At 49.3% G+C, this 14,050-nt stretch overlaps 1 protein-coding gene across 1 annotated transcript in view; it reads right to left on the bottom strand.

The window, feature by feature from the left end:
• Positions 1-9,695, bottom strand: part of LOC138085265 (cytochrome P450 4F6-like) — a 48,790-nt gene extending 39,095 nt beyond the window's left edge. Inside the window, exons 1-4 of the mRNA XM_068979519.1 lie at positions 9,492-9,695; positions 1,507-1,645; positions 840-893; positions 629-756 (exon numbers count right to left, since the gene is read on the bottom strand). Coding sequence (XP_068835620.1) covers positions 629-756; positions 840-893; positions 1,507-1,645; positions 9,492-9,695 — 525 coding nt within the window. The remainder of the gene's footprint in view (positions 1-628; positions 757-839; positions 894-1,506; positions 1,646-9,491) is intronic.
• Between the last annotated feature and the right edge of the window lie 4,355 nt (positions 9,696-14,050).

The raw sequence follows: 14,050 nt of genomic DNA on the forward strand, positions 1-14,050 counted from the left end.
ATGGACTGCAGCACACCAGGATTCCCTGTCCTTCACTGCCTCCTGGAGTTTGCTCAGATTCATGTCCATTGACTCGGTGATGCTATCTAACCATCTCTTCCTCTGCCGCCTTCATCTCCTTTTGCCTTCAATCTTTCCCATCATCACGATCTTTAAAAAGGGGTACCTCAAGCGGTAAAGAATCTGCTTGCAATGCAAGAGACCCTGGTTCGATTCCTGGGTTGGGAAGATCCCTTGGAGAAAGGATAGGCTACCCACTCCAGTATTCTTGGGCTTCCCTAGTGGCTCAGCTGGCAAATAATCTGCCTTCAATGTGGGAGACCTGGGTTCGATCCCTGGGTTGGGAAGATCCCTTGGAGAAGGGAAAGGCTACCCACTTCAGAATTCTGACCTGGAGAATTCCATGGACTGTATAGTCCATGGGGTCACAAAAAGTAGGACACAACTGAGCGACTTTCACTTTCACTTTCATCCCAGTTTTACAGATGAGGAAACTGAGGCTTAGAGAGGAAAATCAATGACCCCCTTCAAAGTCATCCAGCTCAACCAAGATTGCAGACCATATGTGTTTGAGCCCATTCCCCCTTTCCCAACGCTCCAGCTGGGACCCTGGATTCAAGAGACTCACATGCATGATGTCTGTGCTCTTGTTGAAAATCTTCATATAGGGCTTCAAAATCTCGAAGTGAAAGGCAGGTGTCAGCAGGCGACGGTGGCTGCTCCACTTGTCACCAGCACTCAGCAGGAGCCCATCCCCTAGCAGAGACAGCCATGAGGAGTAAGCAAAAGAACCTTTCCCTGGGCCCCCAAGATCATCCCCTTCACTCACAGTTACTCACCCAGCCAGGGTTTCAGGAAGCTGTAGAAAAACATATCCTTGGGTATGATGGTGGCTGACATAAGAAATAGATCAGGGGCCATGGTGGATGAGGGGGAAGAAGTAACTTTTGCTGGGGGCTGGAGGCTCCCAGGAAGGGGTCTGAATTTCTCCTCCAAGCCCAGCATAGCAGGAATGGGGCCAAAAGTAGAGGAAGCTGGGAGTAGGTAGGAGGTGGGGGTTGAGGGGGAGGGGGACCAGACCAGGCTGCAGCACAGAGTGGACCCCATCGACACAACCCGATGTGCTTAGACACACCCCAATGTGACACAGCATGTCCCAGAACACATTGACATGGCTCCTACGTGGTCCAGCATGTCCTAAATCCCCAGGCACAGCACAGCACTCTACAAAATGCACTTTTAGGCACCAAAGACACCATGCTTGCCCCCGCATTCTCTGACCTCTCCTGGAACATCTGACATGGTGGACCAACAGTGTTGATTTTCCACCACCCAAAACTGAAAAAAGACTTCGGCAACCAGAGAGAACTGGAGACTTTCCCAGCATCACCCAGCAGGTCTCTGTCAATGCTGTCCATTCTCCTGCTCAACCTGGTCTGTCCAGGAGCGGGAAGGGGAGCAGGGGCCAGGGAAGAGGCTGGGAGGGAGTGCTCCTGGGAGAGATACCTGAGGCCTGGAGCAGAGGGGCAATGAAGTTAGGGTGAACAAGCCGCAGGATGGGGAAGAAGGGCCCCATCCACCAGAGGTGGACGTCGCGGAAGTGGTGGCCCAGCTCCTCCACCAGCCGCATGCCCTCCTCATTGCTCTGCGCCTGGGAACAGGTAGAGTAGAGGCCAGGCTTGGCAGGAGGCGCCAGAAGTTACACACTCCCACTTTATCCCCCTACCCACCACACCCACTCACCGCCTTATCCTCTTCTACCTGGATTGTTGATCTATACTCTCTCCATCCGAGTCAGCTTTTCTCTCTTGGCCTCTGTCTTTTTTCATGTCTCTCTATGTGCCTTTCTCTATCCCCTTATTCTCTTCATCTCTGTATTTTGACTGAGAGAGAGTGGGGAATGGTCGGGGAGAGAGAGAGAAAGAGGGCAGGGGCTAGAGGTGGGAGGAGATAATGGGTGGATGGATGGATTTAGATAGATAATCTACCTATCAATCATTAGATGATGGGTAGATAGATGGATGGATAGAAAGATGGATAGAAAGATGGATAAATGATAGATGGATAGGTACAGATACATGGTAGGTGACAGACAGATGACGGATGTATGGACAGATGGAGAATATATAGATGAATAAGCGGATATGACAGATGTGATAGGAAGTGGGTAGATGGACTGATAAATAGGTAGAAGATAGATATGTTTGTATCTATGTATATGTATTTTCTTTTGCTCCATTTTATGTCTCTGTGTGTCCTCTCAGTCTCTCTCCCTCACTCTTTCTCTGTATCTCTCTTTTGCTGCCCCTATTTCTCTGTCCATCTCTCTGACTCCCTATTCCTGTTCCTCCTCCTCTCCACACCTTCCCTGGCTCCCCACTGCTCTCAGAATCAATCCCTTGTTGCTACCTGGTCTCAAAGCCCTTGTCTCCCTACTCTCCTCTCCAACTTTTCTCTGCCTCTCACCTGCATCAATGTAGCTGCCTTGAACCCCTCCCTATGGCTCAAAACCCAGGTGCTCACTCTTTCACTTACAGGCCTTTGAGTGCACTAGTCCTCTCCACGGAATATACTTTCACTTTTTTTTCTTAAAAAAAAAATGCTTATTAATTGTTCCAGACCCACTTCCAACAATTCTTCCTCCAAGAAGTCCTTCAGCCTGCCCCAGTAGCAAAAGCTCCGCTTTCTCTCTGGGCTCCCCCAGCCTATGTCTCTCCCTCAGACCCACCCAGACCACATAGGATCAGGGATATCTCTAATCCTGTGTGACCAAGATTGGAGGGTCCGCCACAGCAGAGCCCAGAGCTCAGTCTCTGCAAAGATCCCCAAGCAATGTTCAGAACACCAGAATAGGGTTGGCAAATAAATGAAAGAGGAGGGGAAAAAAGATGACCAAAGGTGTCCAAGAGCAGGAGAGGCCCTGGGACCTGCAGGAAGTGAACAGAAGTTTGCCAGTGAGGGGCTCACTGCCCTCAGAAACTGCCGTGGCACCCACTACCACCTGTCCCAGGCAGACACCTGTGGTGTTGGTGACAGATCAGGCAATGTCATGGTGGCAGAAAATGATGAGGAAGATGATGGAGCCCAGCCAGATTGTAAGTCCCTGGGAGCAGGTGAGTGAAGTGGAGTGAAGTCCCTCAAGCCCTGCACTGTTAGGAGGACCTGCAAGCAAGGCAATAGCCATCACTCCCCCAGAAGAAGCTGCTGCAGTGAACAGTGTGTGGGAACCTGCACAGATGGAGGGAATCTCTGCTTCCCATGCTTGTTCGTGCCACAGATGGGAGGGACTCGGAGGCTCGCCAAGTCCCAAGGGGGCATCCCAGGGCAAGGGAGAAGACATTCTCTGCCTACAGGGAGGATGACCCTAGCTCAAAGAAATCATTTTTCTCATCCTGGGAGTGGTGCCAGCCCCAGGGGTGGACACATGAGAAGATCCTTATGGAGGAGGTATGTCAGTAGCAGGGTGGTCCCTGGGTTTTGAGTCCACATTCTTTCATGTTCTGGCCCATCCACAGAGCCTCAGATTCCTTCCATGGTTAAGGGTCTACAGTCCTGGGACTTTCCAGCCCTGGTTGACCCCAAGGGACACAGGTTAACTCTGTCCATCAATCAAGACAGCCCCTCTCACCTGTGAACCCCTTCTGCTGATGAGGCTCTATGCACAGTACATCCTCTCTGTCTGCTAGCTAGCTAGCTACTGGGTTGGCCAAGAAGTGCGTTCAGGTTTTCCATAACATCTTACAGAAGGCTTGAACGAACTTTTTGGCCAACCAAATATCTATCTGGATATAGATACCTATCTGGTACATCCTGTCTATTATTTCTCACAGCACATCCTAGCTATCTATCTCTTTCCTGAACCTATGGACACTCGCATGCTGCTACTATTGCTCTTTAGTCTCTCAGTGGTGTCCAACTCTTTATAATCCCATTTGGTGGACTACAGCCTACCACTATGGAGACTCCTCTCTCCATACAATTTTCCAGGCAAGAATACTAGAGTGGGTTGTCATTTCCTTCTCCAGGCGATCTTCCCACCCAAAGATTTTCCCAAGAAGCAGGGATAGAACCTGATTCTTGGACACTCCCATAAATCATGCCAATTACAAATGAAGAAACTGAAGCCATACCCCCCAAAAGAAGAAGAAGGGGGAGTTGCTTTCTGGTGAGGCACCCTCTCCAGTCCCTCAGGACACCCCATCCAAGCCCCCAGGTGCTCCAGGTAGGTGAACATAAGTCATTTTTACCTTTGTGACTGCTCCTCGCTCACTGGGGACTTCCCAGGTGGCACTGGTGGTGAAGAATCTACTTACAAATGCAGGAGACACAGGTCCAATCCCTAGGTCTGGAAAATCCCACTCAAGTATGCTTTCCTGGAGAATCCCATGGACAGAGAAGCTTGCTGGACTATAGTCCATGGGGTTGCAAAGAGTTGGACATGACTGAGTGACTGAGAACACACACTCTCTGCTCTCTAAGGACCCTGAGGCATTTGATAAGTTCAGCTCAGAGAGGGAGAGAAACTTAGCCAAAGTCACACAGCAGGAGATATTGGAGGAGAAAAGCATGACTAAGACCAGCCTCCACAGCCAAGCCCTGGGATGGGGAGTCAGAAGGGTAACTTTAGGGCTCTCTGAGAACATTCCAAGTGAGAGGGTAACAGGCAGGAAGGCCAGAGGTCTCCAAATGGAGGAAATAAGCTGCAAGTGTCAGACATGTTTATCTCTCTTAAGCGGCAGCAGGAAGCAAACTAGCAATAATTTTTTCCTTCTCTATAGAAATTTAAAAGGAGGTTTCTCTTAAAATCCTGTGTTACCATAATGACACCTGGTTTCACCTGAAGGTAACTATTCTCAAACCTTGAGTTAACCAATGCACTTTCCTTATGGAAATGATTGTCTTAAGCTATGTTAATATACTATGCATTTACCCCAGATTCTGTCTTCAAGTCAGTTCCACCTAATGGCTCAGAACCTACTTGACAAACCATTATGTTATACTCAGACATTGTTCCCCTAATCTATGTAAACGAAGCTATTTGTATGGTAATCTGCCCTTCTACAAGATTCAAGTCAATCAGGATGACTCGTCTGGTGCCAAGATTATCCCAAAATACATTTTATGGATGAGAGGCCTGATGCCATTCTGAGTTTTAAGACATTCCTTTCTTTCATTAACAGACTGCTAGTAACTATATATAACATCCAGCTAAAAACTAGCATGGGGGTATTCTTTCTGTTCCCTTCTGATGTCTATGTCAGAAGCTCTCTCTATCTCCTTTATACTTTAATAATAAACTTTATTACACAAAAGCTTTGAACAATCAAGTCTCATCTCTGGCCGAGGATTGAATTCTTCTCTGGAGGCCAAGAATCCTGGCGTCTTTTCATGATTCAGCAACAACCTTTCACAAGCCCTGTAATCTCAGGCAAGCCTTACTATGTGCTTGGCACATACTGTTCTGTGAGATGCTGGTCTGGGGGAGGAGGAGAGAGGAGCTGGACACCTGTGCCTTTGGCCTTGGATAAGAAAGGAAAGTGACGGCAAGTTACCCAGGCCTCCACCACAGTATTACCAAACGTTTATCAGACAGGCTGGGCCACTATATATACCATGTTTGTCCCCAGAGCAAACATCTAGGGTGACAGATGGATAATAAATAAGTAACGGGACAATTGACTATTTACTCATGAGCAGGGCCAAGTCCATAAAACTGTGCTCATTTCACATTCTAGCAAGGTAATACTCAAAATCCTTTAAGTTAGGCTTCAACAGTACATGAACCAAGAACTTCCAAATGTGCAAGCTGGATTTAGAAAAGGAAGAGAAACCAGAGATCAAATTGCCAACATCAGCGGGATCATAGAAAAAGCAACAGGATTCCAGAAAAACATCTACTGCTGCTTCTACACTAAAGCCTTTGACTGTATGGATCTCAGCTAACTGTATAAAATTCTTAAAGATATGGAAATACCAGACCACTTTACCTGTTTCCTGAGAAACCTGTGTGCAGGTCGAGAAGCAACAGTTAGAACCAGACATGAACAGAAGACTGGTTCAAAACTGGGAAAGGAGTACAACAAGGCTATATATTATCACCCTGATTTTTTAACTTACATGCAGAGTCCATCACGAGAAATGCCAGGCTGAATGAATCACAAGCTGGAATCAAGACTGCCCGGAGAAATATCAATAACCCAGATATGCAGAGGATACTATCCTAATGGCAGAAAGCAAAGAGGAACTAAAGAGCCTCTTGATGAGGGCGAAAGAGGAGAGTGAAAAAACTGGCTTAAAACTCAACATTCAAAAAATTAAGGTCATGAATTCTGGTCCCATCTCTTCATCTCAAAAAGATGTGGAAAAAATGGAAACAGTTTTCCAGGGCTCCAAAATCACTGCAGATGATGACTGCAGCCATAAAATTGAAAGATACTTGCTCCATAAAATTGAAAGATACTTGCTCCTTGGAAGAAAAGCTATGACAAACCTAGAAAGTATATTAAAAAGCAGAGACATCACTTTGCCAACAAAGATCCACATAGTCAAAGATATGGTTTTTTCAGTAGTCACGTACAGATGTGAGAGTTGGACCATAAAGAAGGTTGAGTGCCAAAGAACTGACACTTTTGAACTGTCATGTTGAAGACTTTTGAGAGTCCTTTGAACTGCAAGGAGATCAAACCAGTCAATTCTGAAGGAAATCAACCCTGAATGTTCGTTGGAAGGATTGATGCTGAAATTTTGAAGCTCCAATACTTTGGCCACCTGATACGAAGAGCTGGCTCATTGGAAAAGACCCTGATGCTGGGAAAGATTGAAGGCAGGAGGAGAAGGGGATGTCAGAGGATGAGATGACATCATCAACTAAATGGACATGAGTTTGAGCAAACCTTGAGATGATGAAGGACAGGGCAGCCTGCTGTGCTGCAGTCCGTGGGGTTGCAAAGAACAGACGTGAGTTAGAGATTGAACAATAGCAACAAATGCGCAAAGTCAGAGATCAGAGTCTGGGGGAGTCAAAGGAAGCTTAGAGAAGACAGTTATACTTGAGCCAGAAATGGAAGGATAAGGAGGAATCCAGGGGGTAAACACAGGAAAGGGAGTGCTTCCTGCAGCACAAGCAAGAACCCTGCAGTGGGAAGAGCTTGGTTCACCGAAGAGATAAAGCAGAAGCTCAGAGTGACCATGGCATGCACAAGGCTAAGGAGAATGGCGGGTGCCGGCCTGGAAACATTGTCTTTATCTTCAGAGCGATAGGCAGCCATTGAACAGTTTTCAGCCAAGAAACGGCATGACCTAAATGGAATTTCAGAAAAGTCTCTCCAGGGCTAAAAAGAGAAAGAGGATGGAGGCAACGCCAGTGGCAATAAGGAGACCAGAGAGTAGGCTTGGCAAGGATTCCTGGAGAAAAGCGATGGTGGATGGGGCCATGGGTGATAGAAGATGCAGAGAGGGGACAGACTGGGGACAGATTGTGGAGCCAGCACATTAGGATTGGGTGCATGGGTGAGGGAAATGGGCAGGATCAGGGGCCCCAGAGAATGGGATGTGGACGACTAGAAGGATGCACTAGACTGAGGGCAGAGGCAGGACTGGGGAGGGAGCCACGAGTTCAGATTCTGACCGAAGAACAAGGTGTTCATGAGAGCCTCCCCCTTCACGTGAGAAGAGGAGGAGGGAGCTGGATGACTTGGGGTCAGGAAAGATGTGAACTTAAAATTCACTTACGGAGGAAACTGATGGCCCCCTTACGAGCTGGAGTCCTAGGGGAGGAAATGTCGTCAGAAGAAGCAGAAGAAGGAGAAAGGGTTAGAATGCTGGGGGCAGAGAGCTCCTCACATGGAAAGATGGAGCGAAGGAGGAGCCAAGAGGAGACAGAGGAGCTATGGGGAGGTAGGGGAGAGACCAGAGGAGGCTGTGTGCTGGAACCAAGAGGAAAAGCAGGTTTCAGGAGGACAGGGTGGTTCACAAGCTCAGAGAGCTGCTGGGAGTTGGATGAGATGAGGCTGGATGGAGTCCATGGGATGTAGAGACCAAGAGATCACAGCCATCTGGCAGAATCAGATGCCAGATGGAGGTAGGGACCAGACTGGAGCAGGAGAAAGCAAACAGAGAAATGGAGGCAGTGAGTGAAAGCAGCTCTGAGACAGCAGATCAGAGGTTTTATTCAGAAGAAAGCCCACTGGGAATGGGTAGGTGGGGATGCTCATGTCATTTCTTTATCCTGTTTTGTGACCTCTAGCATCATCGTGGAGAAAAGATCAGAGTACTTGGAGGGTTTAGCTCTTATTCAAAGAGTCACAAAGGAAAGCCCAATTGACCAGACACCACAGCCCAAGTACAAAGGATGAGAATCTAAGCTAAAGATGTCCAAAGCAGTAGGATGGAAAGGAAGCCATTGGACTGGGGTGTAGAAGGCACTGGAAATCCTGGCAGGATCTAGGATGGGAGAGGAAGAAAACAGAAGTTCGAAGGAAGAGGAGTTGTGATCAGAGAATGCAATCCTCAGATCAATGGTTTTGGAGGTGGCGCCCTTACGGGTGATGACAAAATCCTAAGTGTGATTGTGGCAAAAAGGGGCCGACTCAACACAGCGGAAAAGCCTCTGAGGATAAGACTAGGAAGGTGGGCCAGAAGCCTCCTTCCAGGAAGTTTGACCATTAGAGCAGAGTGATTCTGAAAAAGAGAGTGGTCCACTTTTATCCAAGTTGGGCAACAGGGCTCACTGATGCATCTTGGGGGTGGAAGACAAGATAGGTAAAGGAAAGTGCCTGAGGAAAGGGAAAAGGGGAGACAGTCCACACATTCCTCTGACCCCATCGGGGGAAGATGGGGTGGGGGTCATAGTTAATTCCTACTGGGACTCAGAAGCCCGCAGAGGAGTAGACACTGGCCCTAGGCCCAGCTGGAACAGATCCTGGACAGTGGCTCCGAGGAGGCCTCAAGACCAGCCGTACAGTCTGTGGGGACACCACGGGGCCCAGATCTCTGCAGCCCACCCTGAGAGCCCCTCAAATGTGTACAAATGTGGGGAAGACAAGCAGCAACATGACCCAAAACAGGCTTGGGGTGAGGACAGCACTGGAGAACAAGAGAGGCACTTGGGGGACTTCCCCGGTGGCCCAGTAGCTAAGACTCCATGCTCCCTGTGCAGAAGGCCCAGGTTCGATCCTTGGTCGGGGAACCAGATCCTGCATTCTGGAATTAAAGCTCCCACATACAGCAAAGGTTGAAGATCCTGCATGCCACAACTAAGATCCAGTGAGCGAAATAAGTAAATTAAAAAAAGAAGAAGAAGAAGGAAGGCATTGGAGCATAGGATGGACAGAGAAGAGAGGACTGGACCCAGTGGGTGGGAGGTGAGGCAAGAGGTTTCCCTTGCCGCCACAGACCCCAGCCTAATCCCAGACTCCCAGCTCTCCGAGCCCCATTCCTGACCCTCAGGAAGTCTATCCACCCTGATCCCCCAGACCTATCCTGCTGCCCACACTCACCAGGCCTAGGTGACCCCAAAACCAGCTCCGTTTGGGAGGCTGCGGGAAACATCGGAGGCGACAGCAGTTGTCATAGAAGGCATAGATCCAGGCCAGGACGCGGGCCAGGAGCCAGGAGGCCCCGAGCAGCAGCAGCAGCAGCCACGGGGAGGCTGCCACCGCCCCGAGTCCCAGCCAGGACAGGCTCAGCTCCAGCATCCTGTGGTCAGATGGGGTGCAGGGTGAATCCTGAGGATGAAGGAAGAGACAGTGATGGTGAGCTGTGAGGCAGAGATGGAAAGAGGGAGAGAAGCAAGGGAGGCAGGGATAGGGAGGGCTGGGGACGGGCGAGAAGGGCTCAGAGACAGACAGACCGGGACTGGGAGAGGGGAGGGAGAAACAGAAATTCAGAGGAAGAGGGAGAGAGAAAGAGAGACAGAGAAAAAGAAAGAAAGAAAGAAAAAGGAAAGGAAAGAAAGGGAAGGGAAATGAAAGCAAGAGAGAGAAGAGAAAAAGAAAAAGACAGATGAAGAAAGGAATTAGTGGAAGGTTGCCAGGAGCTCCAGTTGCGAGGAAACCACCATCCCCGGTGGGGGGAAGGAGGGGATGTGCGGCTCTCTCTGTGGAGCCACCCCATCTAACGCAGCACCCACTTCCTACCCCAGGCCAGAACCCTCAGCCCCAGCAACACCAGCCCGGCACCTTCGGTCAGGAGCGGCTTGTCCCACACAACTTCCTCCGTCCTCCTTCTGGGAGGTCTCTTTCCCTCTGGCCCAATCTCTGAATCACAGGGAGGCTGGGCTTGGCTGACAGCCAGTCCCTGCTTGCCTCCTCCCCAAGCTGGCATCCGGCCCAAGACTTCAAACCGGAGGTGTCTGGCCAGAGAGACCAGCTCAGGGTCACATGGCACAAACCCTGAACTCTCAAGACTCAGCACCTCCCGCATGGGTTTGTTGGAGTGCGAGCAAAGGTGACTCTGGGCCCCCAAGTTTACAGCTGCCCTTGCCCTTCCAAGGCTAGGGTGTGGCACTCAAAGCATGAACGTTCAGGTGCCAGGTGAGCAGGGCCTGGCCCAGCCTTGTCCCAAACCATCTCTGCAGCTCCTCTCCCTGCATGTGCCAGGAGGGCATCACGTATCATTTTTCAGCACAGAATCAGGAAGCTCAGAGATCTGAAGCCTCTGCCCTTTAGGGCACAGGAGCCTGGCAGGAGTTCAAGTCCTTCTTCCCAACAGCCCAGGGTGTGTGTTGAGCCATGACTGTGGCAAGCAGGAACAGAGAATCCAGCCTGACTCGGAATTACCCACATTAGATTCAGAGGAAAAAGGATTCAGTCGAAGAGAGCACCTGGGAGCATGAGGTGTAAGGCTTGCAAGGCACTCGTAGAGAGCAGGGTTCACACAGGGGAAGGCAGAGCAGGGAGATCCCGAGTGGGGAGCCTCACTCTCACTGTGGTTTGTGCCCACTTTCTCTGGGCTTCCCTGGTGGCTCAGACGATAAAGAATCTGCCTGCAATGCAGGAGACCCAGGTTCGATGCCTGGTTCAGGAAGATCCCCTGGAGGTGGACATGGCAATCCACTCCACTATTCTTGCCTGGAAAATCCCATGGACAGAGGAGCCTGATGGGCTACAGTCCTGGGGTTACAGAGTCAGACATGACTGAGTGACTAACACTTTCACTTTCTCTGGGCTCAGCCTTCCCTTCTGGGACATGGGATGTAAGCGTTACAGGGGACACAAATTCTTCCAGATCCCATTCCCAAATTTCCCTGTAAAGTGGTCTCAGCACCCCATGAGCTCTCCTCATGGCCAGGCTAAAAGATGAGGGTGGGTTTGAAGGGTGCAGCTGCTGAATGAAAGAAGCTCAGACATTCTTCCTGCATCTCAGAAAGCTGGAGAGATGCCCAAATTTCCTCCTCCACCTCTGCTACCCCCTATTTCTTCCAGGTCTATCTGATCCAGCTTCAGGTGGCTTCAGGAGGCTTAATCCGGCTTCAGGTGCCTGGTCCTTGTTGTTGTTTAGTCACTAAGTCAACTCTTTGCAGCCCCATGGACTATGTAGCCAGCCAGGTCCTTCTGTCCATGGGATTCTCCAGGCAAGGATACTGGAATGGGTTGCCATGCCCTCCTCCAGGGGATCTTCCCAATGCAGGGATCGAACATGCATCTCCTACATTGGCAGGCAGATTCTTTACCACTGAGCCACCTGGGAAGCCTGGAGCCCCCAGCAAGCTTGGGTGCACTGTCCTAGACTCTTCTTCTCTGCTGAGGTGGATCCAGCCACTGACAATTCCATCCAGAAAAGAGCCAGGATCAAGGTGGGAGCAGGTGAGAAGCAGCAGGGCTAGCCAGAGAGGGGTGGGGAGAAGCAGGAAGAAAGAAGAGGAAACAGGGGTCCAGAGAAGTGCAATAACTCTCTCCAGCCACACAGAGAAGTAATTCAACAAGATAGGACTAGCGAAAGTGAATCTTGGCATATATTCAGAACTCATCAACTGTTTAGGGAAGAAAGGGACCTTTATAGCTACAAGCTGTAAAACCTGGCCAGCCAAAATGGGGTCCTCAGACCAGCAGCGCTGGCAATAGCAGCAACATCTAGGAAACGCAGAACTTTGGGCTCTAACACACCAAGGTAATGGCTGCAAACTTTCTTCCATTGTCCCCAGTAAGAGGAGGAATTATTTTGTCTTCTCCTGGAATCAGGCCTGACACTGTTTAACTAACATTGTGCGGTCAGGTGGTACCATGCCAGTGATGGGCCTTAGACTGGTTTGGCAGCTTAAATTTACAAGTTTTTTATGTATATAATTGTATTTATTTATTATTTTTGGCTGCGCTGGGTCTTCACTGCTTCATGGGCTGCATCGGCTTTTCTCTTGTGGCTCCCACGCTCTAGGGCAAAGGCTCAGTAGTCGTGATGCAGGGCCTTCGTTGCTCCGCAGCATGTGGGATCTTTCCAGACCAGGGATCAAACCTGTGTCTACTACATTGGCAGGCAGATTCTTTACCACTGAGCCACCAGGGAAGCCCTACGTGCTGTTCTTGAAACACAGTCCCTTGGAACTCAGTCACCATGCGATAGAGAAGCCCAAGCCAGGTGGAGAAGCTCTGATCAGCAGCCTTGGATTATCTTCCAGCCGACAGTCAGTGTCACCTGCCGGCCACAAGAGGGAGCCATCTGTACGGTCCAACCCGCTGAGCCTCCAGATGATCCCAGCCTTGGGTGACGTCACAGGGTTCCCAGTTGACAAAAAGAATCATAAGAGAAAATAAAGTAGCCATTGTTTTAAGCCACGAAGGTTTGGGGGCTGATTTCAAAGAACGACATAATGCCATCTGCAGCAACATGGCTGGACCTAGAGACTGTCATATCGAGTGAAGTAAATCAGGACAAACGTCGCATGACATCCCTTACAAGTGGAATCTAAAAAGACATGATACAAATGAGCCTACTTACAAAGCTGAAAGGGACTCACAGACTTATAGATAAACTTACGGTTGCTGCCGGGAGGGATCAGTGAGGATGGGGGGAGGGATAGTAAGGGAGTTTGGGGCGGACAGGTACACACTGCTATATTTAAAAGTGAAGTGAAAGCGAAAGTCACTCAGTCGTGCCCTACTCTTTGTGACCCCATGAACTATACAGTCCATGGAATTCTCCAAGCCAGAATGCTGGAGTGGGTAACCTTTCCCTTCTCCAAGGGATCTTCCCAACCCAGGGATCGAAACCAGGTCTTGCATTGCAGGTGGATTCTTTACCAGCTGAGTCACAAGATAGCTGGATTCTTTACCAGCTGAGCCACAGATAACCAAACGGACCTACAGGTTCAGTGTTATGTGGAAGCCTGGATGGGAGCGGAGTTTTGGGGAGAATGGATACATGTAGATGCCTGACTGAATCCCTTAGCTGTCTGTCTGAAACTATCACAACATTGTTAATCAGCTACACCCCAAAACAACATTTAAAAGTTATTGATTTAATTTAAAATAATTAGAAAAAAAGATTTTGCGAGTGTTCATTTCACAGTGACAGATCATTACTGTCAGATTGTACTTACCTAATCAGAATTTATGTGTTAACCAGATTCCAGGGATTCTTGTGCTTGTTAAAGTTTGAGAGTCACTGCTTTAAGAGACCTGGGTCAGGCTCTGCAATATATGTCAGGGAACCGTACCTCATTTGTCTCTCACTTTTTTTAATCTGTAAAATCAGGAGAAAAATCTGTCCTTGCCAGGCCTGGGTGGCTGTGGATTTACTGAGTGTCTATGTTCTAGAAACAACTCTAGAGGGTAGGTTGTAGCTATAAGCACAACAGACATTGTCTCTTCTGTCAAAGGACTCCTCTAAGGGGGAGAAGGGCGATGATCAGAGAAATGATCAAGAATTTCCAGATGGAAATAGGGACACGAGGGCTTCCCGGAGGAGGTGACCTTTGAGCGGGACCCAAATGAAGAGGGGAATTGGACTGCGTGGTTAAAAGGGCCCCACAGTCACAGAGTAGTTGCAAGCAAGCCTATCCTTGTCCTTTCAGCACCCACACTGTGAAGGCAGTTGCCAAATCCTTGCGGGAACC

This window comes from Capricornis sumatraensis, chromosome 9 (genome assembly GCF_032405125.1).
Source record: "Capricornis sumatraensis isolate serow.1 chromosome 9, serow.2, whole genome shotgun sequence".
NCBI lineage: Eukaryota > Metazoa > Chordata > Mammalia > Artiodactyla > Bovidae > Capricornis > Capricornis sumatraensis.